At 34.1% G+C, this 25,931-nt stretch overlaps 2 protein-coding genes across 10 annotated transcripts in view; one reads left to right on the forward strand and one right to left on the reverse strand.

The window, feature by feature from the left end:
- Positions 1–2,362: 2,362 nt before the first annotated feature.
- On the forward strand, positions 2,363–3,660 carry LOC119080105. Of its 2 annotated transcripts, none has more exons than XR_005088267.1 (3): positions 2,363–2,421; positions 2,897–2,956; positions 3,237–3,660. XR_005088267.1 is itself a non-coding variant. In XM_037188335.1 (3 exons), exons 1-3 carry the CDS (start codon positions 2,777–2,779, stop codon positions 3,597–3,599), a joined length of 438 nt encoding a protein of 145 aa, XP_037044230.1. In that variant the 5' UTR covers positions 2,504–2,776; the 3' UTR covers positions 3,600–3,660. The 2 variants fall into 2 exon arrangements, 1 of the variants encoding a protein (XP_037044230.1); XM_037188335.1 differs by lacking the exon at positions 2,363–2,421 and adding an exon at positions 2,504–2,791.
- A 1,577-nt stretch (positions 3,661–5,237) lies between these two features.
- Positions 5,238–25,931, reverse strand: part of LOC119079989 (potassium voltage-gated channel subfamily H member 6) — a 108,834-nt gene continuing 88,140 nt past the window's right edge. For 7 of the 8 annotated variants that reach the window (XM_037188149.1, XM_037188146.1, XM_037188150.1 and 4 more), the window contains 14 exons: positions 16,911–17,065; positions 16,627–16,744; positions 14,970–15,090; positions 11,730–11,848; positions 11,458–11,648; positions 11,341–11,381; positions 11,172–11,273; positions 10,818–11,011; positions 9,440–9,531; positions 8,137–8,306; positions 6,549–6,777; positions 6,160–6,489; positions 5,982–6,084; positions 5,238–5,902 (listed from right to left, as the gene is read on the reverse strand). In XM_037188149.1, the coding sequence (XP_037044044.1) occupies positions 5,864–5,902; positions 5,982–6,084; positions 6,160–6,489; positions 6,549–6,777; positions 8,137–8,306; positions 9,440–9,531; positions 10,818–11,011; positions 11,172–11,273; positions 11,341–11,381; positions 11,458–11,648; positions 11,730–11,848; positions 14,970–15,090; positions 16,627–16,744; positions 16,911–17,065 (2,004 nt within the window). In that variant the 3' untranslated portion in view covers positions 5,238–5,863. The remainder of the gene's footprint in view (positions 5,903–5,981; positions 6,085–6,159; positions 6,490–6,548; positions 6,778–8,136; positions 8,307–9,439; positions 9,532–10,817; positions 11,012–11,171; positions 11,274–11,340; positions 11,382–11,457; positions 11,649–11,729; positions 11,849–14,969; positions 15,091–16,626; positions 16,745–16,910; positions 17,066–25,931) is intronic. The other variant, XM_037188148.1, reaches the window with a different exon arrangement.

Below are 25,931 nucleotides of genomic sequence, written 5' to 3' on the forward strand. Positions count from 1 at the left end.
AACAACATATGACTGTTTTGACAGCAAACTATTAATGTATGAATTAGCGCTCTAGATAAGTAATTTTTCGGGTAATCACACCGCGAATGCAATAAAATCTTTTAACCGAATGTATAGATGCAGTTTTGCAATAGTTTTAAATTTCACGCACAAATACTAATTATCACGATAAGTATTATAATTAGATAAGGCCAAGTATAAAGCACTGGATGTTAAGGAAATTGTCGGTTAATATAAATTTCCGGCGGATACTCCATTGATGCCAACAATTACTGAATTTCATTATTCAATCTGTTAATGTGCTTATAGCATAGCGTGGTTCTAACATTATTAATGTACAAATTCACTGCAAATAGGAAAACTTTGTCACACAAATTTTAGCTGTATAATTCCCGACACCGTCTATTTTGCAATACGGTTTTCAATCAACTGAAAAAGCTCCGAAGCTTTTCGCCTTATTATTATGAGAAAGTGTAGTTTTTGTAGTTTTCACTTTTTCATATTTTTCCTTTTGTTCTAAGCTTCATCGGTTTTCTTTTTGTTTATTTTTCGACTTGTTTTCGCGCAATTTACTGATGTATTGCAATTGTTATTCTCAGAATGATTTCGGTGTGTAAGTGCTATATTATATGAGTAGTTAGTCTGGATGGTTTCACGATATTTAAAAGAGAATGTCAGGTTTCAGTAAATAAGAGTAAATGAGTGATGAGGGTGACCTGTCTTTAATGTGGTCTTATGTAGGAACATTATATAAAAGAGATTTTTTTAAAATAATTTTGTTAAGTGAAGTCGAAGTACTATATATAAAGATTACATTGTGATACGCTTACCATTTCTAAAAACTAAGCAAATGTGTCGCCTAAAGCGACTGTCTACTAAATCTTTCACTACACATTTTGTACTGACACTTTCACCGGACTATTTCTCAAGTATGCACGCGAAAGTGCACATTTTTGTATATTTAACCTTTCTTTTGCCATAGAAAAAAAAAATAAAGTTTACGGTGCATGCATTGCATGCCTTTAACTACATTTGTTAGTATAATCCATTCACTTTACATTTTACTGTTCATAAAAATTGTTCAGAGGAAATGGAAACTTGAGAAGACAGGTGAAAATGTAACTCTATTCCTATTGAAACGGATACTTTAGGTTTGTAAGCGTCACTTTAGCAAGCACGTTGCACGGTATTCAAATTGTAGTTGGGTTAGTCAGAAAATCCAGTCACAACTATTTACACTAACATTTAAGAGTAAAATTTGCATGTCCGAAGCGCTATTGTTACATTCAACAAAATTAAATCAATTTGGTCATGAGTTAATTAAAATTAAAAATTTTGGAGTACAAACGTGTCTATAATTGACTCTGCAACACCACTTGAGAAATGCTTTTCACCTTAGCCGTACCTTCGATTTTTAAATTTTCGTAGATGCTATTGGCACGTCATTTCGCCTGGGAATAGTCTTTTGTGAAAGGAAAAATGCTATTGGCAGCTAATAGCCTGTGTAAAAGGGGAAGATGCTAATGGCAGGCGCCTGCCAATAGTATCTTTAATAATAATTTGGCTATTGGCAGACGCCTTCGAATAGTCACTACGCAACGCACTTCAAGCAAAATTGCTATTAATTACAGCTGCCAAATAGAGTACTATTTTGTATGAAATTTTATCCCCACTCTTTTTACAGTGTAAAATTTTGTATGGAGCACTGTCAAGTTTCAGTACACTATTTACAGTACCACTTTTGCTTGAAGTGCGTTGCACTACGTTAAATTTTATGTCACCTAGGAAGTTTCCGTCGAAGTTTATCAAGCAGCATTTGTAAAGAATAAATGGATAACGGTCGTGAACGTGAACATTGAACATGAAAGTCAATAAAAACTAGTTTTTAGTTTGTTTGACAATTACGTTTAAAAGCCTAAAACTAATGATCAAGTTATTTTATAATCTTCATTTAATTGCACACTGCATCAATCTCAATCTCATTAGTATTTAGGCATCAATATCGATGAAAAAATAAACATTTAATAGTAGATTACGTTACAATTATGTTTCGAATTCACAAAAGCTAGAGCCGTAGCTTGGAAGTGGGTAAAAGATATATGACTTAAGTAAACCAATCAAAAAGCATCCATGTCCACTGGACATTGTCCAGTGCACCAATTAGTGGCGCCCACTCAGGTACTAGCATATCAAACGCTTAAAAAATTTAAAAAAAAATTATATTGGGATGATAAGATCGTTTAATTAATTAGTTTGATGATGTTTATCACTGCGATAAAGCAAAATTGATGACGATTTTCGATTTTGGTGAATACCCTCGATTCTGAAAAGCGTGTTATATAAACGGTTTCATAAACGGTTGCCTTAGTAGTTAAAGAACACTTCAATTGTGCAATACTTTTTCAATACTCTAGCAAAAAGGTAAAATTGAATTTGTATGATACAAGTTGTATCTCCTATCGGAACCAATTACCACCGTAATTGAGTTTGATAATTTCTTATCTGCTAGCAGGAAATAAAATGCATTTTCACTCAAACTTGTTCAAGTGTTTATCTACCGTTGTTAGGTAACAATGACAAAACGTATCTTACAGTAAGATTCAACAATAAAGTCACATTGTTTCGCTTCGACTCAGCTGGTCGTTTGATCTGTTTTTATACATCCTCGTGTGCTTTCATTCCATCGTTCGTGTGACTGAGAAGTACGTTTACACGTTGATGTTTATGAAAACAGTAAAACGACCAGCTGAAAGAAAAGCATTAAAATGAAGCTTGCATGCTGGATATTGAAGTAAGTTGTTGCCCTTACAAGTATGTCTGAAGTTTTTACCTTCCATCTGTTACAAAAAATTGACTGGTCTTGCTCCATCTACTAACAAACGGTTTTTATTTTCAGATGAAGACTGCAGTTTTTGTCACACTTTTTGTAACTATGATTGGCGTTGCCAGTGCATACGTAGGTTTCTTCAAATATTTGATGTACATAGCACTACGCCTAGCATTAACATAGAAAACACTTGAAAGCTGATGATATCCGATAAGCTTTGTATTTCTCTAGTACAGACAGGAGTTCAACTTTCTTTGTGTAACCACACAACAAATGCAAGTGTATTACATGTATCAAAATTTAGAGGCTTTTTGATATCTAACATGAGTGTTATTACTAGATGTAGTGCAGCACAATACCAATTATTATTGTGAAAATTTCAATTAAACGAAAATCGTTCCAACTACAGATTTCATGTTCCCTCTGCAACGGTGCATACGTGAACAGTAATTTGGGAAGTGGGTGTGTTGCAGCTGTCAGGGAAAAGTGTGCTGGCTTAAGAGGTCGTCAAACCTCTTCCTGGAAACGTGGCGTATTAGTAAAATCGAACTGTAATTCAATTCCATCTGGAACAGCTATCGCCACTTTCGAAGGACCAGGTGCGACATTCGCAAGTAGAACATTTCAGCATGCTGCGATATTCATTGGATGTGCGCCGGATGGCATTAAGGTTCACGATCAGTGGGTGGGAAAAAGCGGATGCAGTCTCCGAACAATTAAATACAGCGGATATGGTTCGAATGGTGGAAATAATTTCTATACAATTGTTTAAGAACAGTCGATCATTATGCTGGCGATTTTTCAGAAAGTAAACGTTAAATTCTTGATTCAAATTTATTTATTTATTTTCGAGCTATATAACAGTAAAATGCAGTTGTTGTGCAACAGTGAACCGAAAGTGAAACTCTTAAAAATTTGTATAATAAGCAGATCAGATTTTCTTTAAAAGCAAAGAAATCATACAAAATCGGGTGAACTTTTTTGAGTACGCACATTATTTTACGGGAATCTATCCCACACACCATGAAGCAATAATTTTATAACAGAACGTACTAAAATATGGGAAAACTCTATTACATTTCTTCTTAGTTTCTAAACATCTATCGAAAGGCACTTCAAACATTAGTCGTACTCTCAATAGGGTACTAAAACTTAACATACAAAATAGTACTCTATTGAAGTGACTGGAAGGCTGACTTTGACCTTTTATAATGGCTAATTATCTGTTATTGATAACTAACTATATCATCAATAAATGAATGACGATTTCTAGGTGTGGTTCGCTTATTATAGGAAAGCGTCTAGTGAAGCGAAGAAGTACAAGATTTGTTGAATTTTAACAAAATAAGTTGCACAGATTGAATCGTTATGTGGCGATATTTTTGCGATTGTCTCACCACTCGATTCGCAGCTCCTTTTCTATGAAAAGTTTTTGCAATTCTCTTTGGATGCAACTATTTTTCTTCTACTGGAATGAGCGAGTGGCATACTTCTTGTATTGTTCTAAGTTTTGTCAAATTTCACATATCACAGTTTATACCAGATCAAAGATTAGAATGTAAACATGAAATTCTTATTATGAAATTAGAAGAAACTCGTGTTGGTGAAATCGAACAAATTAATATTATTTCAATTTATAATTTATTTTGTTCGAGTGCATTTCATTCGTCTCCTATGCAACTCATACGAAATCTTTTCTTACTGTGCAAGTCCTTTTGAGTCTCTTTTATTTTTACAGGTTACAAACAGGTTAAAAGACTTTAGAAACAACGATCGATTGCTCTATTCTGGTGGCGGATTCTGGTGGCGCAGGAGCGGTTCATTTTCGAAACGTCAATTTTCGCAAATGGAAATTAATTTCCTGTGTTTTTTTTTGACCTGACTACGAGTATAAATAGTTTCGCCTCGCAGGTACCAGTATAATTCCCATTTAACTTAAAATAGCTCATGATCCTGACGAGCTAGAAACATTTTTCTTCCTGATTTGTAATCAGAACGGAAATTCACCCATAACTTTTCGAAATCGTGGCTGTAATGTGTCGAGTAGTAATCGGCAACCTTATCAGCGACATCGGCGAAATTTACAAAAGTTTTTCCGAAAATTTTCTGCAAGTTTACGGAAGAATCAGTGTATATGAAACTTTCAAAGGTTGACGATAGATCTCAATGAATTTTAAAAACGGTTCTTCTGAAAGAAAACAACAAACAAATTTCTTTTTGTTTTTGCATTTTTTATTAAAAATAGCTCAAATTAATCTTCATGTTTTCTGGGTGGTAATGTGCATCGTTTTTCTTGATATGAGGGCATTTGAAAATAAAAATCAAACATGAAATTTACGTTTCAGAAAACATTCGCTGCAGCAAAGATTTTTTTTTGTTTGTTTATAAGTTTTAATTGATTAGTTTAGTATTTTTTGCTTTTCTTTTTTTTTATTTTAAATTTCTTTTAACTTTAATGGCAAAACTTTTTTTTAAATTTTAATTCTTTAAATTTGATTTACTGTGCTGCGTTTTATGAAATCATAGATCCGCAAATTAAACTGAAAATATTTTTAATTAAATAAAATATTTTTTTCTTAATATGAAACACAAATATTGCTTTTCCATTTTGATTTTTCCTTCATTTTTTTTTAACATTAATTAACAATTTAACATAAGACTGTTTCAATCATGAAATATCTTGAACAACCAATAAAAGTCTCAAACGAAAAAGTGAATAATTTCAGGAATTTTTCAAAGATCATTACGCGTTTCACTCGCTTCTCTACATTTATTAAGTTTACTAAAACCAAAGAGGGAACGAAATTCTCTCTACTCTCTTTCTAATTAATTAAAATTTGATTCGCAGCGAAAGTAACAAAAATGGATCGAAAATTTTTTATGAATGAACAAACGGTGCAAAGAAAATCGTAAAATCTTTTTTTTTGTTTAATTTATCGGCATCATAAGTCTAACGAGATAAATATTTTTTGTTTTGTTTTTATTTTAATTTATAATATAAATTGGGGTGACTTTAATTAATTAATTGTTTAGCTATTATTGTGATTTATCTTGAGAATTGGAATGTTTGCTATCCTAAAACAAAAGTTGAGAAGAGAAAAAACAGTTACAAAAAACGCACAAATTTCAGTAACATAATAAACAATCGTCATACTTGATCTAATTCATCGAGTGATTCAAGCCTAGCTATTGGTGCGAAGACGGTCCATTCGTCGGTGTCGTCCATAGCTTGATTAAATGACGAAAATTTTGAGCATCTGCAAATGCGAGACAGAAAAAAATCAACTTCGTCAATTTCAGGCAGACAATTTCACGAATCCGTGCCAACTCACTTCAATAAACTTTTTTCATTTTCATTTGTACACTCAGGCTGCGAAATTGATCTCTGTACAATTCCAGTTCGTTGTGGTTGCTGCTGTTGGTTCAGCAATAATTGTTGTTGGTGTTGCTTTTCAATTGCGCACATATTATCAAATGAAAAATCACTTTCGGACGGTGGCTGTGACAGATATGATGCGGCCATTGGTTTGCCAGCTTGTTGGTGAAACTGAAATTGCTGTTGCTGATGTAAAATGTCCAGAATTGTACCGATGTCTTTTTTGAGACTCAGTTCCAGATGGTCTATTCGAACCGTAAGATCGCTAATTTGATTGGTTATTGAGCTAGGAATAGAAATGGAATTGTTTAACGTGACGAAAAGTTAATGGTCAGCCGAGATTACCTAGTTCCTATGGGCGGATCATCAACCAAATCTGTGTGTTGAAATTCATTGACACCATCGGCTTGTTGATTATTCGGTCGGGGTAATAGTTTTGGTCCGCCACCACAACTACACGTTGTCGTAATTGCACTTAAGGTGACTGCATCAGCATGTGTTCCTAATTGGTTTTGTAGTAGAGGCCTATCCTCGCCGGGACTTTTACATGGGGATGTTGCTGTTCGAAAATAGACTGTTCAAGGATAAGCTGTGTGAATGAGGGCAACTACAAAAGACAATAACTACTGCACGACACCAAAATTTGAACAAAAGTTTGACGATTTCGGCCATTTGTATTGAGAGATACGGTTACAGTGCCGCCTTTAGCTGTTTGGCGTCAAGGGCAATTTTTAAATAGGAGTCAAATGTATGTGTTGGGGCGAACCAAAAAACTTATTTTGTGAAATTGGACGCCAGATTTTTAGACTCCAGGCGTTAAATGCCTGTTGGCTCTGAGGGTGATTGCCCTTTTCGCCCATATGGAAAAGGAGGCACTGCACGGTTATACTATTTTTGAATGATCACAGGTCGAGATCATTCACACGATCGCTGTCTACCTTTCAATCGTTTCACATTCTGACAAATAACAGATGAATTCAGTAAAATATAGTTCGCAGTTGTTATTACAGTGAACGACATCTCAAATGTCTCACTGTCATTTTTTTCAGAGAATGTCATTGTGAATTTGCAATGACACAATAAAATTCTCAGAAAAATTTGACAGTGAGACATTTGAGATGTCGTTCACTGTACAGGACGCTGATGTGTAGTAATATCGATTGGAAATTAATCTGTAATCAGCAATAATATTTCCCTCTTTCCATCGTAAACCGCATTACATTAAACATTGCTAACATGTTGGACATTCGTAACAAAAACAACGGAGATTTTCATTTCCACTTGTGGTATTTATGCACATACATTAAAATAGTTGCTAGTGACCTTCGGGTTTTCTGATGTGAACTGAATGCATGTCACGCACAAATGGATGCATTGACTAATCTCATTCGGAAAGCGAATTAATAGAGGTCACAGGTAAATTGCATAAGCTCAAATAATTCCATTATTCCATTGCAGTTGTTGCTGTGTCAGATGGAATAAATATACTGAAAATTCAATAGAATTCCAACTGCAAATCTTTATCCTACATAAAACTCGTCGACATTCCATTATGTAAGTTTTGGCATATCGGAAACATTCTTTTCAATATTTTCCTATTTTCCGACACGTCCTAGCAGACACAATGGTTTTGTATACTGGTCAGTAAAAATAGCAAATAATTTAGTTGTTGGTTGCTATACCATGTTGGTCTGCAATTTGTATCCAAGTGTCCAACATGAATGAAATTTAATCCCTGACTCTCACGTAGCATACATTGTTGTTATAAACTCTGGTTATTATTAGACGTTCATCTTAATTACATTTTTATGTTTAAATCCATCGGCGGTGTGTTCCAGTTGTTATAATAATTCAACGATTTTTACACTCCCCCTTTTAAATTTGGAGTGTTTCGATGGTGACCTAGTTCTAAAATTCTTAAAATTAGACTCACCACTATTTTCTAACGGTTGGTGTTTTATTGATCTCAGATCTGGAATACTTCGTTTGATTTGCGTTATCACTTCTGATATCGAGTATCGATGTTTTGGTTCCCCTTCGGTTTCATTATCCAACAATTTATCGGTAGGCTGTTCATGACTGTGTTGTCGGGTGTGTAATGTTCTGTTGAAATTTTTGTTTTGTTTTTTTAATTAAATGTAAAGAAAAGTTTGCGAAGCTCAACAAAGTGTAAAAGAATCTTGATTTTCGTTGGCAAATAATTTTATTTTTGAGGAAATTGTGATATTCAATTTCATTTGGGAAATCAATCAACGCTTCTATTATAGCGTGGTTTATATGCTCTATGCTATTTCAGTTTAATTCAAGAAAATGTACAACAGCTACTCTAATTGGTTATATAAATATTTAAACAATTCTGCGTATTCTATAGAATCTTTCCTAGTGAAATTCTAAAACAAATATCAAGTTCTTTTCACAAATCGCAACAAATTGTAAATTTATCAATCGAACACTGTTCTAGTCTAAATTCAAATTATTTTACATGCTACGCTACTTGCATCGAATACCATAACTTTCATGTTTCAAAAGGGCCACTTTCGACTCTGCATGTAATATCCATTTCATTACCCGAATATAAATGAAAAGTCTCGTTTTCGTGTGTTAATTGACCTCGGCTTCGCCTCGAATCAACAAAGTTAATACGAAAACGTTACTTTTTATCTGTGAATGGCTATTAGCTTTTTCGTACAGTTTTAGACGCAGGTAGCATGTAAAATCATTTATTGTCTGTCTCATGCGAAAGTTGAACATTACATAGCAGATTGCACCCACCGAAAATAATGCATTACACGAAGAGTATCTTCGTTCCATTTTACGTGAATTCCGCAGTTTTATTCAACTTTCATATGGGGCATTTTACAGAGTACATTGGATGGTGCTACGTAATTCCTCAAATCGAACAAAACTTTGTGAAACTCGCAAACTCTCTCGCGTTTTTTTTTAGGGTCTTGCTTTGGTAACTGTTTTTTGGATAAGTTAAGTTGTGCACCGAAAGTATCAGCAAACTTTATACTTGCCGAAAAGACAGTTACCGAAAGTTGTTCCTAAAAAACGCACGAATGAGTTTCCGAGTATCACACAGTTGTTACATCATGTAATGAATTACTTTCGCAGCATCCAATGCAATCTACTATTACATAACTCTGGCTAAAAAGACTGAAAAGTCACGTTTTCAGCCCTTCACCCCCAGTTATGTAAATGACCATTGTTTTTGCAATCAAAATGTTTATACTTACAGCCTATACGATCTAGTGTCACTATTTTTGTCAGATTCTTTCGAGTTGGATCTCATAAATCTATGCCTTATTTCTACGCCAGCTTGTTCTTCCTGACGATTTTATGAAATTAAATATGAATTACATGTTACCAAACACATTTTAAAAATGTAAATGTAAATTAAAGTTCGATTGCACGACAGAAAATCAAAATACAAATGCCAATAAAACTAGTAAAAAGTCGAGCATGCAGAGTTCTATACCATCAACAACATGCATTTGATTGTGCGATGAGAAGAGACAGTAACTCGGACTAGGGGTAATTGAATCAGTAGTGCAACTATGGATAGAAATTTCATGAGCATATATACTGAAGTATCTATAATTCAGCTCGCAAATACTTAGATAAAAAGTCACAAAAAATTAAAATAGAGTCGTTATTTACTTATAAAAAGAATATCAATCGTTCTATACACAAAAAAACATGGACCAGTGCCCAATGGTAGATGCAGAGACATTGGAATGGTACATTTAGGACAACTTAAAAAAAAGATCCTTTTCCCAAATTTCCAAGGTCACTTCAACATATAGCCCATTAAAAATGGTGATATTCAGGGCTACACAGTTGCGGAACTAGATGTTCCGGAGTGATAGTGATTTTACTAAATTTCTTGGAATGTGTTCTTTTCTCCCGGACAGTCTTCACTAGTTACAGGAACAGCACAGTGGTTCGGGATGCTTTTTTCCTGTGTGAAGTTCTGGTCCATCACTCATTAATAATATGAAGGAGAAAAAATTATTGGTGGTCGACTGTCCCTACTTAATCTAGTTTCAGACCAATCGTTTGTTACTTCTAGCTTCTGGTTTTTTAAATTTTTGTTTAGTGAAAAATCTTTTACTTCATTAGTTTAAGATAGATTTGACTATATTTATAAAAGAGCAATAGTTACATTGCATTACGCTCCAATTTCTAAAATTTTAATTCATAACTCACGGAATGTGGTAATTTTGAAAAGTCCGTGGAAACTTTCCACAGGAAAGTCATAAAAATCAAGTAGGATAAGAGAGCAATAAAACAGGCAGAGAAGCCGAAAATACGGAAAACTTGCCATGTTGTAATACCATTCAACGTAACCTCAAATATTAATTTACATTGAAATTGTGCCAAAAATAAATTGCAGTTTAGTCCTTCCAGTCACCAGAAAATGAATTTACTAAATAAATGCATGTGCCAAGACAGAAACCGTAACCTATTTTTCGTTTATGAACCAGTCATCAGTATAAAAGTAACTATCATCGCTAATTAAACTCTATACAACAAAACAAGGAATCCATCAATTGCCAGAATAGATTATAAAAAGCACGATCAATCGATTTGTCTGCATAGCACTCTACTTACATCTCTCATATTGAATGTAATTTCCAAATTATTAACGAAACAGTCATAAAACTCTGGATATAAATCCAATACGTCCAATAAATCATCTCGATGGATTTTATGTAGATCACAGTACGTAAGCGCTCTTACGTTGCTATTCGATTTGCCTAACGTGGAATGTATGCATGGATTTTCGCCAAATATATCGTCTTTTCCTGTAAACAAAATGAATGGCTCATGATAATTATACAATAAAAAGTTTCGTTTTTATCAGCCCAGCCGGCGTTCGGACGAATAAATGAATTAAATATTTCCTTGCATAAGCACAAGAATTATTTCCGAATGTAGAAGTACAAGATGTACGTATATACTAACCTAATATAGCCATCACAACATCGTCTTTTAATATTTCTATCGATCCTCTAGCAATAAAATACAACGAAGTGAGAACATCGCCCTTATGTACAAGTGTGTCACCTGAAACGACAATTTTATATTATTGATTCGGCATGGAATCATTTTTCAATCAATTTGTTATACGTACCTGGTGGTGCATGAGTTGTTTTAAATTTTAACGACAAAGCTCTGAAATTTAAATCGAATCATCGGTTAAGCGGTTGCCAAAAAAAAATGAGAAAAATAAATTTTATTGTTATCTTGCCTTAAACACCCCGGACTGGCGCCATCGAAAGCTGAACACGATTCTAACAAATTTCTATTTAAATGCAAGCAAATGTCTGCTTGAAGGCATTCGGGAAAACCTTTCAGCACTGAATTCATGTCGATACCATTTGTGTACGTCCATGCATGCTGAAAATATTCTTCGAGTCGTTGTCGCAACGGATTCGGAATCTAAAAGTTTGGTTTATCCAACAAGAAAAAAACACGTTCGGAATTAGTTGTTGTAACTACGGTTGTATAATAATACTGTACTTGGTGAAATCGAATGAATTCTCGAACTCTAAGCATCTGTGTATGGTATCTTGCCGTGCCCGAATAAAGCCGTTGAATTATCGCTGATACATTACCGAATATACTTGCATACATGAGTGCTGGAAAAAGTTTATTTGAATTTAAAAAATAAATTTTATTTGTCAAATTTAAAGTGGATAAATCTGAGGAAAAATAAATTTAAATGGAAAGTGTGACACAAAGGCTGCGATAAAAATATACAGGAAATTGGTCCGATTTTATTACAAAGGAATTTCCGTTCGATTAAAATTATCCATTGCTTTTGCTCGGTACTTTATTCATTCTCAACATCACAGCGTTGGAGCCGGAAATTTGCCAATATACTTCGACATGAAATTTGTTGATTTCGTTAAATATATTGGTAGTTTCAAAGATTTTCTCAAAGTTCAATTTCTCAGAGTCTATGCAGGAAATTTACGTGCATTTCCACGTCGACATCAATATTTTAACGGAATATTTAGTAATTTTAGTTTTGAGTTTACAGTTTAAGTGTTCTTGACAACCATTCAACCAACATACTGACTGTGACTGTTGCTTTGATATATAAAATATTTTGATTTCGTTTGCGTTCCTAAAATGTTCCTTCTTAGAATTTTGGTACAGATGGAATTTAAATCAAGCAAAGAAAATTGAACTTCTCTAAAGTTGAACGGTGTGACGGGAAATAAAAGTTTCTTCTTCTTAGACAAAGTACGGGAAACGTCAGGCATAAATTCGCTACAGGTATTTTTCACGTGGTCGACGTAAAACATCGCACTCCAATAATAGGAACAAGAACAGAATTTTATTAAGAGATCTCCACGATGCAGTACTGCCGTAATTTGCATCAGAAACACTTAACGGTAAATTTCCATTTATTTTTTAGCAATTTTCAATTTCATCAGAAACTACTTGATCAAAAATGCCAATAAATAATTTTCCCACAAATAATTTGTATAAGAAACAACTAGGAAATTTCAGTACGAAATACATAGAAATTCCATACAATCAGTTTCTTATGCAAATTATTTGTGGTCATTTTTAGGAAAGTACAATATCGTTTAGAATTAAATTGACAAAAGTTTCTTATGCAAATTTTTTCATATTTTCGTTTATTTTTCATAAAGTCAGAGCATTATAATTTGATCGATTCTACTCATTTAATTCATTTTTAAATAATTGTAGTTTTCGAAGAAATCATTTCGAAAACATTACAGTATAAAAGCTTAGACATGTGCATTTGAACGGATTACCCACAGGTATACCGCGAGTAAACAGCTCTAATGCGCATGTGTAAGCTTTTATACTGTAATATTTTCGAAATGGTTCAAATTATAATGCTTCGACTTTAAGAAACTACTTGCTGAAAAATGGTTACAAATAATTTGCATAAGAGACACTTGTTTCTTATACAAATTACGGCAGAGTAGTGCAAAAATTGTCATATAAATTCAATTGTTATTGGAGCGCGTTTCTCAAACAAACAAAATTTAGCATACGTTTTTACACGGTTTTACTCTTACTTTTATGCACTTTTGTGTGTATAAAACAACTGAAAAAAATTCATGTCAAAATTTCACTGACGTCGACTGTAGTTGAATTACGAACGTTTTCAATTTTTTTCTTCTTCTTTTAGTTTGATTCCAAAGTTGATGAAAAAATCGATGCTTAATTGAATGAACAGAAAAGGCGAAACATTTCCCATTCTTAAATTCGGTTCACAATTTTTCGCCAAAAGTGTTGAAAAAAACAGTTTTACGTGCTCCATTTGGCTTTACGTTATTATCTTTAACGGTGCAGCAAACTGGAAAGTCTTTATTTCTACTGAGAAAGTTAAAAGTTTTCCATAAAACACGCACTTAGAAAATTAAGTTCTCTCGTTCCAATTCTTTGACACAGCCATTACTTTGCAAATGTACGAAATTAATTCGCAATTCCTTGTACATATTTATATTTATCGTTTCACTAATTTCAATATTGAATTTTGTTAGTTTTTCATGTACTTCCGATTCAGAACGTTGAGCATGAGGGGATAGGATTGCACGAACACTAAATATAAAAAAAAGGATTTTTCCTCAAAAGAAAGTTAGTTAACGAAAACTTTTATTTTAATAAATTTTATATCTCAAGCTGTGGACTACCTTCAGTTTTCGTCGTCCGGTCAACTATTGCAAAGTTTTCAAGCATTTTTTTTTGTCATTTCATCCATTCAGTTACAAAACTTTTTTTTTAGGAAACGCAAAGGTGTTGACCTCGGTGTCAACTAACTTTTCACAATTAACTGGCTGGTAAAATTAAGCTATCTTGGCTACGGTAAGGGAAAAATTCCTTGCTGTCAAAGCGTACATCAAGACAAACGTTATCACTGAAACTTTCGAAGCATTAATTTGATTCGAACGTTTGTGTCATGTTTACTAAACATCAAGCTAAGAAGATAAGAGACCTCAAATGTTTTGATAGCATCGCTTTTCATCTAAGAAAATTTATCCAGTAACATGAACACTTTGCGTTTGAACGTAAATTTACATTGAGAGAAGTTCTGATGAAAATTAGTTAATTGCCATTGCTTATTGTTTCCATGTGGTATTGTATTGTTCTTATCACTGCTTTGTGTAAGATTATCAAAGGTATTGTTTAAATCCTTATCGCTATAACAATCCACTTCAAAGTACGACTCTCGAAACTGATGAACGGTGAAAATACACCATCCGCATCAGCTGCAAACGAATTTCACAGAAGGGAAAGCTTTGAGATTATTTTCCCTTTGTTGCACTACAAATTCATCAATCGAAAGACATTTTCATTCAGACAAATTTCTTTTTGGTTCTGACACTATGAGAACAAGATAATTAAAGCAAATGATGAGGTAAAAGTCAAGTTTTGTTTTCTCTGTATCACAGAAACTAGCTTCAGTTCGTTCTTTTCACTTGGAATAGTTTCTACAAAGAATGTCTCAAGAGAAGCACAAACTCCAGATTCAGTATCGTAAATTCATAAAAGCAGTAACGTAAAAGATCCAAATTCTCTTTTTTTTCCTTTCAATTATAATGGCACAAAGTCGAGATTACATTAAAAAAAAAGTTTCTGAAAATTTTCCAACCTGAAGAAGTAATCAAGTAACACATCCACGAAAAGAAAAATGGGTCGGTGAAACTTTCCGTGCTCGTTCCACCGTACATTTTCTGTGATCTGAATAAAAATATTTTTGCCATTTATACTTACATCCGACGAGCATAACGCATATTGTGAAAATTTTCTCGGGATCTGTGTTCGGTGCTACATTGCCAAATCCAACCGATGTTAATGTTGTAAATGTGAAATACAGAGCCGTTATGTATCTAGACTGTGAACGCAATATGGATGGTGAAGGAAGAAATTATTAGAAAATTGAAAACTCGATTGTATTCAAAATCAAATTATTATACCCAACAAACCATTTTCTCTAATTTCATTTTAGTCACAACAACCAGCAAGTTTAACATGTAACAAACTGTTTCGCAGTTGGGTGAAGAAGAAAGTGTAATCGCAGTCAAAGAATTTATTATTGAAATTGAATAATGTTCATATATCTGATATGATGACACCCATAATCGTAATAATAATACAAAAGCATATTGGCAGCATATCGATTAAATCCTTGATCTGCTACTTCTTTTGATCAGCATCTTTTACTTCGTTTTGCATTTTGATCACCTAAGCATGTTCGCTAATTCTTCGATTGATAAAATATCCTTTATTTCTTTAGAATCGATTATCGATACCTATATACATCGACCGATATTCTATAACATCGACTGATAATAAACATCGACTGATAATCGATAAACATCGACTGATAATCGATAAAGATCGACTGATAATCAATAAACGTCGGCTGATAATCGATAAACATCGACTGATAATCAATAAACGTCGGCTGATAATCGATAAACATCGACTGATAATCAATAAACGTCGGCTGATAATCGATAAACATCGACTGATAATTGATAAACATCGACTGATAATTGATAAAGATCGGCTGATGATCGGATCGATGAAAATATCAAATGGCAATCGTTACATCGATAATCAATAAAACATTCGATTGATATTGTATCGACAACTTGGAAAGTTTATCATCGTTTGATGATATTTTTCGGTGAACAAGATCATCACTTATTGTTGCTCTCGAACATTTGACTTTTTGAGATGAGGTTAGATAAAACAAAATATTTAATTTGTCGTCTTTGTCCATGACAAATGATACAGATGCCATAAATAACACAAAAGATACTGCCCCCTTTCCTTTAGAACCAATTCTTTACGTATAGTAATATCTGGGATAAATATTAAACTTATTTGATTGACTAACTTTTCTAAAAAATTGACATTGTGTAATACGTCTGGATATTGGTTTTATTCGATTTTTCACTTTTATACAACTCAATATCAGGTGATATTATCCTCAATACGCTAGCTCATTATTATTGAACATCAACAAATAACATCCAACTATACTAACTCCGTAATTTGAAATGTTACACATAAAAGTAAACATACATATACCAGCCCCTGACACTCTGTCTTCAAAATCATTCTGACAGATAGATTGAGATCGAGTTACAATTTACCTTCCATTCGAATAATCCAATTCATTCTAAGTCATCATTTCAGAATAGGAACATAATACATTCTTTGACTTGGATCACATTAAAGGGTGAATTAGTTGTGCTGAGTTACAAAATAGCTTTCGGCAAAAAACAAATTTTATGTGAAGAACGACAATACGGTCAACGACATCCACGAAATCACACAAGAAACACAGAAGCATTTTTCTCTCTCTCAATAATCGGACAGAACCGTTGCAGATCCTGTCCCGGATTATTTTTTGGCTTACTTTTATCGAAGGTCCACCACCTGTGTTGTTCGGAAAGTAATGTTCTTGGGTGTCGTTAGCCAGTATGTCTAACCAACCGATTTTCACCATCGGACGTTGTGCATTTCCTATAGCATACCTAAAATCGTTGGAAATTTATTGCTTTCAATTCGGTTATTACATATTATGAACATCTGAAATCTGATGTTGTGTGTTAAGAGTCGTTTCGTAAGTTAAATGATTTCAATTTTTGATTTATTGTAATTGTAAGGTAGGAAAATAGTATAGTCGTCATGATTAATTACCATATGCAAGCCAGCCAATGAGCAATAAGTGCGAATGTCGCCATTAATAATACCAAAACCGCAGCACCATATTCCGAGTATCGATCGATTTTTCGTGCCACTCTCACCAAACGTAAAAGCCGCGCCGTTTTCAGAAGCCCAATTAGCGTTGTCGTCTATAAATTCCAAGTATGAATACGAACAAATAAAGGGATCGAAACGAAATAAATAAAATGCTGGATGTTCAATATAATGACAATTGTGTAAATTTATATGCGGCGTATTTATGCCACCGAGTGATAATCGTTCTTTTAGGCACCAGATGAGTAGCAGATGAGTATAAGTGTGATAGTATAAATTGTGTGCCTAAAAAAGCTTTTATCACCGAGTTGCGTACAACGTTGTCTCAAGAACGGCAACAAAAGTTTTACTTTTCGTCACTGAGCTGAGAAAAAGTAATTCACGTAATTCAGTAAATTCAGGGAAATAATGGATTTTTATATGTTTTTCGGCAACTGAGCTGCGAAAAATAAACTTTTTCATGCATAATTTGGGTGACAGGTCCTTTTTCACTGTTTCACTGGAGGTTTTACCTTTTGTCACTGGTTACAAAAAGTATTCCCTTTTTGCCACTAGTGACTGATAGTTACAGGCAGGAACATATAAATTGATTGATAAAATGAGGAGACGAATGTGAATAAATGAAAATTATTGAAATGTCGAATAATCATTGAAATTATTTCTTATTTGAAAAATCACAACACGAAAATATGTTCAATAAGTTCAATTTTCGCAGCTTGTTGTAACACATTGCGAAATGGGGTCATTTTTGTCACACTATTTAATTAGCTTCATTAGTAGTCACAAAAACGACCGCATTTCGCAACTTGTTGCATAAATAACTATTATTACTATAAGTGAAATAATAATGAAGGTTGTAGTAAAAGGGAGATTTGCAATAATGCTTGATAAGTTGATGTAAAACTTAAAAGTGAAAATCGGAATCTCCCTATTGTTATGATTTACTGATTTACGTAAAACTTTCCATGCAACTTGTGCTGTATGCTAGTTTTTGTCACACACGATGTGTTCTCAACCTCGGCTTTGCCTCGGATTTCATATCTTTTGCGATTGAAACATTCATACAGCACGCGGCAACATAAATAACAATTTTCTTTAACAAGATATATCTGAGACAACAAGTTTGAGTTTTAGTCCGTGTAAACTAATATGCGTGTAAAAGTAAAAAATTATCAGAAAATAATAATAATTAAATTTCATTTTGTCAAATTAAACGGAAATCTCGGTGCATTTTACGAATAATAATAAAACAGTGGACCTATAAAATAAAATGGGAAATACAGATTGACGATAGTCTCACTGATCAATATTTAATGTAGATAGCGTTCTCAGATAGGAACTCAATCAGTCAATCATATTTTAAAATGTTTGTTTTGAGTGTGATTTGAAAAAGCATATTACACCAAGGTACACATCGATTTGGTGAACATAATAAAATTAAAATTGTGATATGAGTGGGAAAATGCAGAGTGAACGTAAAATTAAAAACAAAATGAATGAACGAACATAACAATTAATAAGCACAGCTATTTTATTCGCTAAATTAAAACCGTGTTCAAATCAGAATAAATTTTTGTTAAAATCGACACGTACGCTTATTTTTTTGTTCTATCTGCAATAATCATTTTTATGGATAACAATTATGTGGAACAGGTCTAAAAATTTGTGTATAAATAAATTGACTTGGACATTGATAGTGAGGTCTGGCTGCTGGTTCATTGGCAGATCGAATTTTTTGATAAGCAATTCACTGTAAACAATCAACTCAAAACGAATGGAAAACTTATTTTTATGGTTTTCATTGATTTTATCGTCGTTTTTAAATATATTTTGAGCTTATTTCTTACTAGAATGTTCTTTGATAATTCACAATTTCTCAATTTCTTAACACTCACATAGGTTAAAGTCTACTCCATGCTTCTTGGAAATGAAATAGTTATTTGCTCACTGAGAAAAAAAAATTGAAATTTGTTTTCGATGGTGTCACACAAGAAAATTAAATTTCCTATTTCCCAAGGTCAACACAACGTTTTTCACCGAACGTTTCAGCTGAGGTGAGAAAATAACAATTTTCTCGTCTGTGTTGTGAAAAGATATGCGAGTCAAATGATGGATATTCCTTCTTTTGTTGTTATTAATGGCACCTCTAATTTTTATTACTTTTCTTTCTTAATTAAAAAAATTCAAAATGTATTTATTACACTCACTTTACATCATTATAATTAAGCTCGTAAGGGACCATTCACAAAGTGCGGACGAAAAATGAACCCCCCACCCCTCTTTATAATAAGAGTGCGTACATTGTGAATGAACCCTAATATGAAAGACTAAAAATCAGGGGAAAATATTCAAACTAATTTTGAGTTAATCAAATACACACAGAAACCTGTAATTTATAAGTGTTAAGCGCATGTTTTTAAGATAATTTTCGTAATTTGTTTTTCTTTAACACATTGAAATTAATTGCGGCTGGCCAACTTTCAGCACCCTGGACTTTACTTAAATGTGCCGGAAGTTGACAAGCCGCAATTATTTTGAATGTGTTAAGACGTCGCTCTCGCTCTCAATACAATTATTCAATTTCACCAACACACATTTTCCATGCACGACTGACATGGATGAATCGAGAAGAAAATTAATTTCTCTTTATGTTTGTTACTATCGCTTCTATCAATTCAACGTTAGCTAGCACCCCGAATGCAATATAAAAATACGATTAGCTTCTCGTCGTTTGGCTGTCAATATTGCTTGCTTTTAGCCGTCAATACTGCTTACGGTACGTTTCAGTGAACACAAAGTATAAATACAAAGAACTGATGAACAGGTCCTTTTTGTCTTGGGATTTTTTTCATTAAAAATCATGATTTCATTTCTATACTTATGATGCCAGCTGTCACATATCGCATAAACAGTGTGAAAATAAATAAATGGATTGTGAGCTTAAATTACTATCGAAACTAGTGCTCATGTGGTAGTGAGCAGAGACTATTTTTAAGGAAATGGTTCTCAAATTTTTCTTGAAATTCTTTTAGTGTCCTCCAATATTCCTAAATTATTTTCAAAATCATTTTCTAGCAGAGCTTATGAATGTTCTCAGAAATATTCCATTGCCTAATAAGTTGCGATCATCAAAATCGAAATATTGAGTGAACAATAAGCATTCGTATGGAGTCTTTGCATGAATGACTTTAAGTAGAAAGAAAAATAAAATTTGACAAACATTTCTGTGCGACACAGCGTACCACAAAGCAAATAAAAAGAACATTGAAGAGTAAACTTGTTCACGCAAAGATTAAAAACATGACAGTTCGCAATCTTTGCAATTAAGCGGCTGGTTAACCGTAATACTCTTCGATCCTTTAAGCTCGCATAATAAACACATCAAAATGATACAGGTGGATGCGTCTTTGTCACCCTTAATGTGATTACATCTTCAAGATGAGTGAGTTCTTGACGTTACTTGTGATTGCTAACAATCTGTTTCCCGCCCTTTAAAGTCATTGATTTATCTGAGGTTCATTGGGTTCACCATTAAACTGGAGTTTAAATGAATAAATGAGTTCGAAACTTATAATCTCTTACAGTCAGTAAGTAATTAAATTGTTGAACCGAATTAAAGACGACAACCCAACTAAGAAATTGTTAGGAAGCACTTACAATCGGAATAACATAATATCATCAAATACAGATACCAGGGTGGTGGGTCGTTAAAAGTTTTTGGTTTGATAGTTATTTTCATATAGCTTATTTGGCCAATGATTTCTGTTCGGTTGAATGGCATAAGGTGAATCACGAATCGAAACCTAAGTTGAGTAAACATTGTATATAAGCTGTTTTGTAAAACTTGAATCAATACAGTTTGCAGGAAACTGATTTATTTATTCAGTAAAATAAAAGGCTTATGTACCGACGAGAGTTCAAGCTACATGCTGTATAGAAAGGTACGCTGATAGATTGATTTCTTATTTCATTTTTTTAAAACTTTCATCTGATATGGACATCAACTTAGTTGGTGGTTTAAATATAGTGAAAGGTATGTCAGTACGAATGAAGTAGTAGATTTTGCATCAAATACAAAAATATTCTTTAAATGGGTTAAGTAAAAGATCATTGTATATGACCATACGCTTGCCGTTTCTACAGATTTCTTTACATTTTGTCAGACTTATGGAACATGTTTTAATAAAAATGAAAGAAATTACGGTTTTTCTACTTAGCGCTGCTTGGGCTGTATCCAAGTTCTAGTTGCATCATATATTCTATTCCTAAAAATAGGCTCTGACAATGGCGCAAAGATGCCATAAAATGATATATGAAATGATCAATAAAAATTGTAAAAAAATCGTTTCAATTTCAATGAATAAATTATCATGTAACGATTTGTGCCACACAAATTCAATTATCCTACAATGATTGATTATTATTGCACATATTATACACATAAGCACTTAAAAATAAAATGATAATTTAAAATTGAATCCCAAGCTCAAAGCGAAATTGTAGTGAAGGTTTCTATATAATTCATTTGAAAATTTAAGCTTCATCATTTTCACAAGAGTGTAGCTATAAAATACATTTGAGTGAACAATAATGGCTGTTTGTTGTACCACTTAATACTGTAGCTGCACTTATTGATTGCATACCATAGAATTCTTTTATTTTTAGTTTTTAGATGTTGTTGTTTTTTGGTTTAAAGTTTATGTTAAATGAGAAAACGTTACACTTTCATTTAGTTTTATGTTTCATTATGATGTTGCATCCGTGCCATGTGTTTCCTTTCTGTTTTTTGTTGGAATAGGACACATATTAGAGAGTTTGAGCGTATAGTGAATTAACTTATAAACTTACTTTATAAACGATAATGTATAACGAATACTTTCAAAACGATTTCGAAGTACTAGATTTTGAATGTTGTGCACAAAGAATGTACGCGTTGTTCCACGTAAGTGACAAATGTAGTACTTTCAAGTCTTAGAAACTTATAATTGAATGTTGGTGAAACTTGTTGAAGTAGTAAAATACGACAAAATTCTAGTGTAAAAGTACTCAGAATAGGTCAGTTATATCTGGATTTGTATTGACCGTAGCCTGTGAAAACTTCCGGTTACAAGTAATCTGATATGACAGGTTTGAGCGACAGGAGATACATCTTCGTATATATATAAGACTTTATTAGACACTGCTTTCATACAAAAAGTAGCCAAACGACTCAGTATTCTCGACACATTGGTTAGTTAGTTAAAATGGTTGAAAATCTCGAATTAATTCAAGAATACAAATGTTGTTTGCATATCAAACTACTGATCTTCAAAACTGACGATACAATCGTCTCAACCACCGTCAACGGTATCTTAAACCTTTTCAGAAAATTCACGAAACTTTTACTTATTGTGCCTCTAGCACCAATGTATAGTCCAACAACTTCAATGTCAGAGACATTGTACTTTAACCGAAAATGTGGTACACAAGGTTCGTAGATTAGTTTCTTTTCGTCGTCGACGGCGGTAAATTGGTCGCTGTCACCCTCCATTCTGACTGTTGGATCGATGATGAATCCTTTCCCGGTGGCTCGATTGTAAGCGAAGATGTCTGCTCTCCGACTGGTGCCATTAACATCGACACAATATATTTCTTCGTCCACTTTCCATCCTTTGTCTCTCAGACTGGAAGCAATCAACGAACGGCAGGTGTGATGTCGGTTATTGCGTAGAAGCTCGCCTCTAGGACATTTGCCAAGGATGTGACCTAATGTTTCGAACTCGTCGCAATGTCTGCAACGGCTGTTTCCTTGACTGTATCCAGGGTTGGTTCGCACGGGCAATACATTCGCCGTCATTTTGATGGAATTTATCCATTCCGATGTTGATAAACCAAATTTCGATGAAATCCATTTGTTTGCAGCCGGATATTCAGCGAATTGACATACTCCTCGACCTTTCGTTGGAAGGGCACACCAGGCCTCAAATTGTAACTGCTGTAAATCACCTCGTAGCAATTTACTCTGTTTCTTGCATCGAAGGTGTATGGGCGGTGGAGCATTTCGTTGGTCATTTGACATTGTCTCTTTGAGAGCACTGGAAATTGGCAATTTATCGAGACATAATGATTTTTCCGATTTGAAGTCTCTGATCTCAGAAAGGACGTCGACACCGCAATTTTGTAGATAATCACTAGCATTGTATGATTGAATGTATGCTTCCCATCTTGCTTTAATAAGCCCGAGACCTTTGAACGTCTTGCTAGAGTAAATCATGGCGTCTGGTGTTGCATTCGGTATTTGGAGAATTTCCTTGATTGCACTTTTCAAGATCTTATCGATGTCTGCAAGGAAAGTAATCGGCAATTTCGAAAGTGGGGCTTGTTGGAATGGAAAGATGATTGTAGGCCAAATGTACTCGTTGATTATGTTGAATTTCTGGTCCGGATTCAAAAGCGGTGTTGATACCAGTCGTTCCACTTGTTTTCTAAGTTGTTGTAGCATGCCGGTTTCATCGATAACTATTTCATCGTTGAAATTCGTTCCAAGATATTTGATTCGTTCTGATGCACTGATACATGAAATCTTTGTTGTGGAATTTATTATCAGATCATCGGAGCACAGTTCTCCCTTCACAATGCTTATACAGACTGATTTCTCTGGGTTGACCTCAAGCCCGAGCTCGTCGTAGAGTCCAATGAATGTTTGAGTTAACGTAACAGCAGAATTACGGGAATTGGCACATAAATCGGAATCATCGGCGAAATTTTGTAGAACTTCATTCTCAAAGTCGTGATGGAGCTGGAAACCAAACGTTGACTTCACTGATGGCTCGTTGAATTCTTCGATTTCGTCATCGATGCTGTTGTTATAAATCCAAGGTGAATGGGGGGCCCCTTGCATGGCACCACATTTGAATTCGATTATATCGGTTTTGCCTTTGATTGTGTTGATTCGAGTGAAATTTCCTTTCATCAAGCCAATTGACATTGATTTCAGACATGATGGTGCCCGTCTTGCTCTTATTCGCATTTCGCAATGCTTATGTCCAATTTTGTCGAATGCTTGAGTCACATCCAACAATACAGTTGAAAAATCCAGTTTTTCTCTCTTCGCTTTCTGTAGACAGGCGTTCAAAATCGCTGTATTCACAAGCGTGCCGTTGATATTCGTGAATCCTCTTTGGAAAAAACTGAATGGTACGTAGTTTCGAATTTTCTTGTCCAAAATTTTTTCAATAACACGCCTGATGGCTGAACATATTGTAATTGGACGATAATTTTTTGGGTCCATTCGATCTCCTTTCTCTTTGTAGAAAAGAACTGTTCTCGCTTCTTGCATGGCTTTAGGAACATGGTCGAATATAAGCATGTACGTCATCACCTTAGAGATGATTTTAGATGAGTCTTCTTTTGTTGCTTTAATCCATCGTGGTAGCACACCATCGGGACCGGCACTACTTTGGGCATCCAATTTCGTAATTTGTGCAGCTGCATCTTCGACAGAGATATTAATTTCAAATTCGTCGTCAAGCACACGCTGTTCTTCTGGAGTGACTGGATTGAGTGGAGGTCTATATTTATAATTCGGCGTTTCCCATCTAGTAGAAAATTCACGATGTATATAGGCTAACTCAATCGAGCAACCCTTGTCATTTTTGTCCTTAATGATGTTGTGGACAACTTTTCTTCGTTGGTTAAAATATAGCCACTGTGTTTTCTCACGATCAAATTTTGCACGTCTATTGTCTCTGTCACGCTGTGTGGCTCTTTGTGGATTACTGGACTCACCGTAGGTTCGGTCGGTACGTTGAAAAGCATTTGATTTTCTCAGACGATAAAATTTTCTCGATGGATGTTCAGGGCCTGATAACCTTTTTTCACATTTACACAATTCTGCAACATAGTCGGAGAGTATACTGTCCAACTCGTCATGATTTTGACGTTTTGATGCCAACAATTCATTTAATCGCTGTGTGATGGACGAAAATTCATTTTGTGCAGGCGGAACAGATGGTCTATCCTCGATGTCGTTGAGATTAATGTCATTAGCGATGACACCACGAGATATAGTTTGATGAGACTTCGTTATGTGTCCTTTACAGCCGGCGAGAGTTTTGCAAAGCTGACCACAAAATGCACACGGCCAACGATCGTCGTCTGGATACTGTTCAATATATTCGTCATGTTTACGTTGAAGTATTTGGGATAGTTGAGCCGAAGCTGTTGACGAATCTCCCATGACCATATGGCAGTGGGATCATTGAATTTCGAATGATGTTAATCTAACGTGCGCCACACGCCTTCGTATAGACAACTTAATTGCTGCAGCGATTCAACAGCGCAGACTTTACTGGATAGTGAAATCGACGTGCATATGCCTTAGTATGAATCGCAGGATACGGTCGTCTTGCAACTGAAATGATTCTAATGTGCGCCACACGCCTTCATATAGATCAAAACAGAGACGAATGAACGAAAAGCTCTCGATGCAGCAGCAGTTTGAGGTTATGTCACAGGATCATATAGGCTAACATCAACTCCCAGAAAGTTCCAGCCTTTTACTGCGGTCGAAGCTCGTAACGAGCTTTACACATATAATAATATGCTTGAAAGTTGATTGAAAAAAATTGCTATCCGCTGGTATAGCCCAAACTCTCTTATAACGTCCATTTTATTGCAATATACATGTAAACCCTTGTATGCCAAGTTGGAAATACTTTTCGAGATTATAAATTTTATTTAATTAATTTTTATATTATGAATGGAATTCATTTTGATGCAACATTCTCAATGGTTTTTCATTAGATTCAAAATTTTAAAATTATTTTCCGAAATTAAAAATCAAAAAAGGAAAATGTATAAACGTTGAGTGAAAAAGTTCGGTAACATATTTCCTACAAAAAATAATTACATTTTTGTAATGAAAAAGGAACCACAAAATAGGTTAAAAGCAATATTGGTATAAGCTAACCGAAAACTATG

The sequence above is a fragment of the Bradysia coprophila genome, unplaced genomic scaffold (genome assembly GCF_014529535.1).
Source record: "Bradysia coprophila strain Holo2 unplaced genomic scaffold, BU_Bcop_v1 contig_350, whole genome shotgun sequence".
NCBI classification, from domain to species: domain Eukaryota; kingdom Metazoa; phylum Arthropoda; class Insecta; order Diptera; family Sciaridae; genus Bradysia; species Bradysia coprophila.

Coding starts and splice junctions, on each gene's coding strand:
- LOC119080105 (XM_037188335.1), top strand. Junction 2,957..3,236: donor TTGGCGTTGCCAGTGCATAC/GTAGGTTTCTTC, acceptor TTCCAACTACAG/ATTTCATGTTCCCTCTGCAA.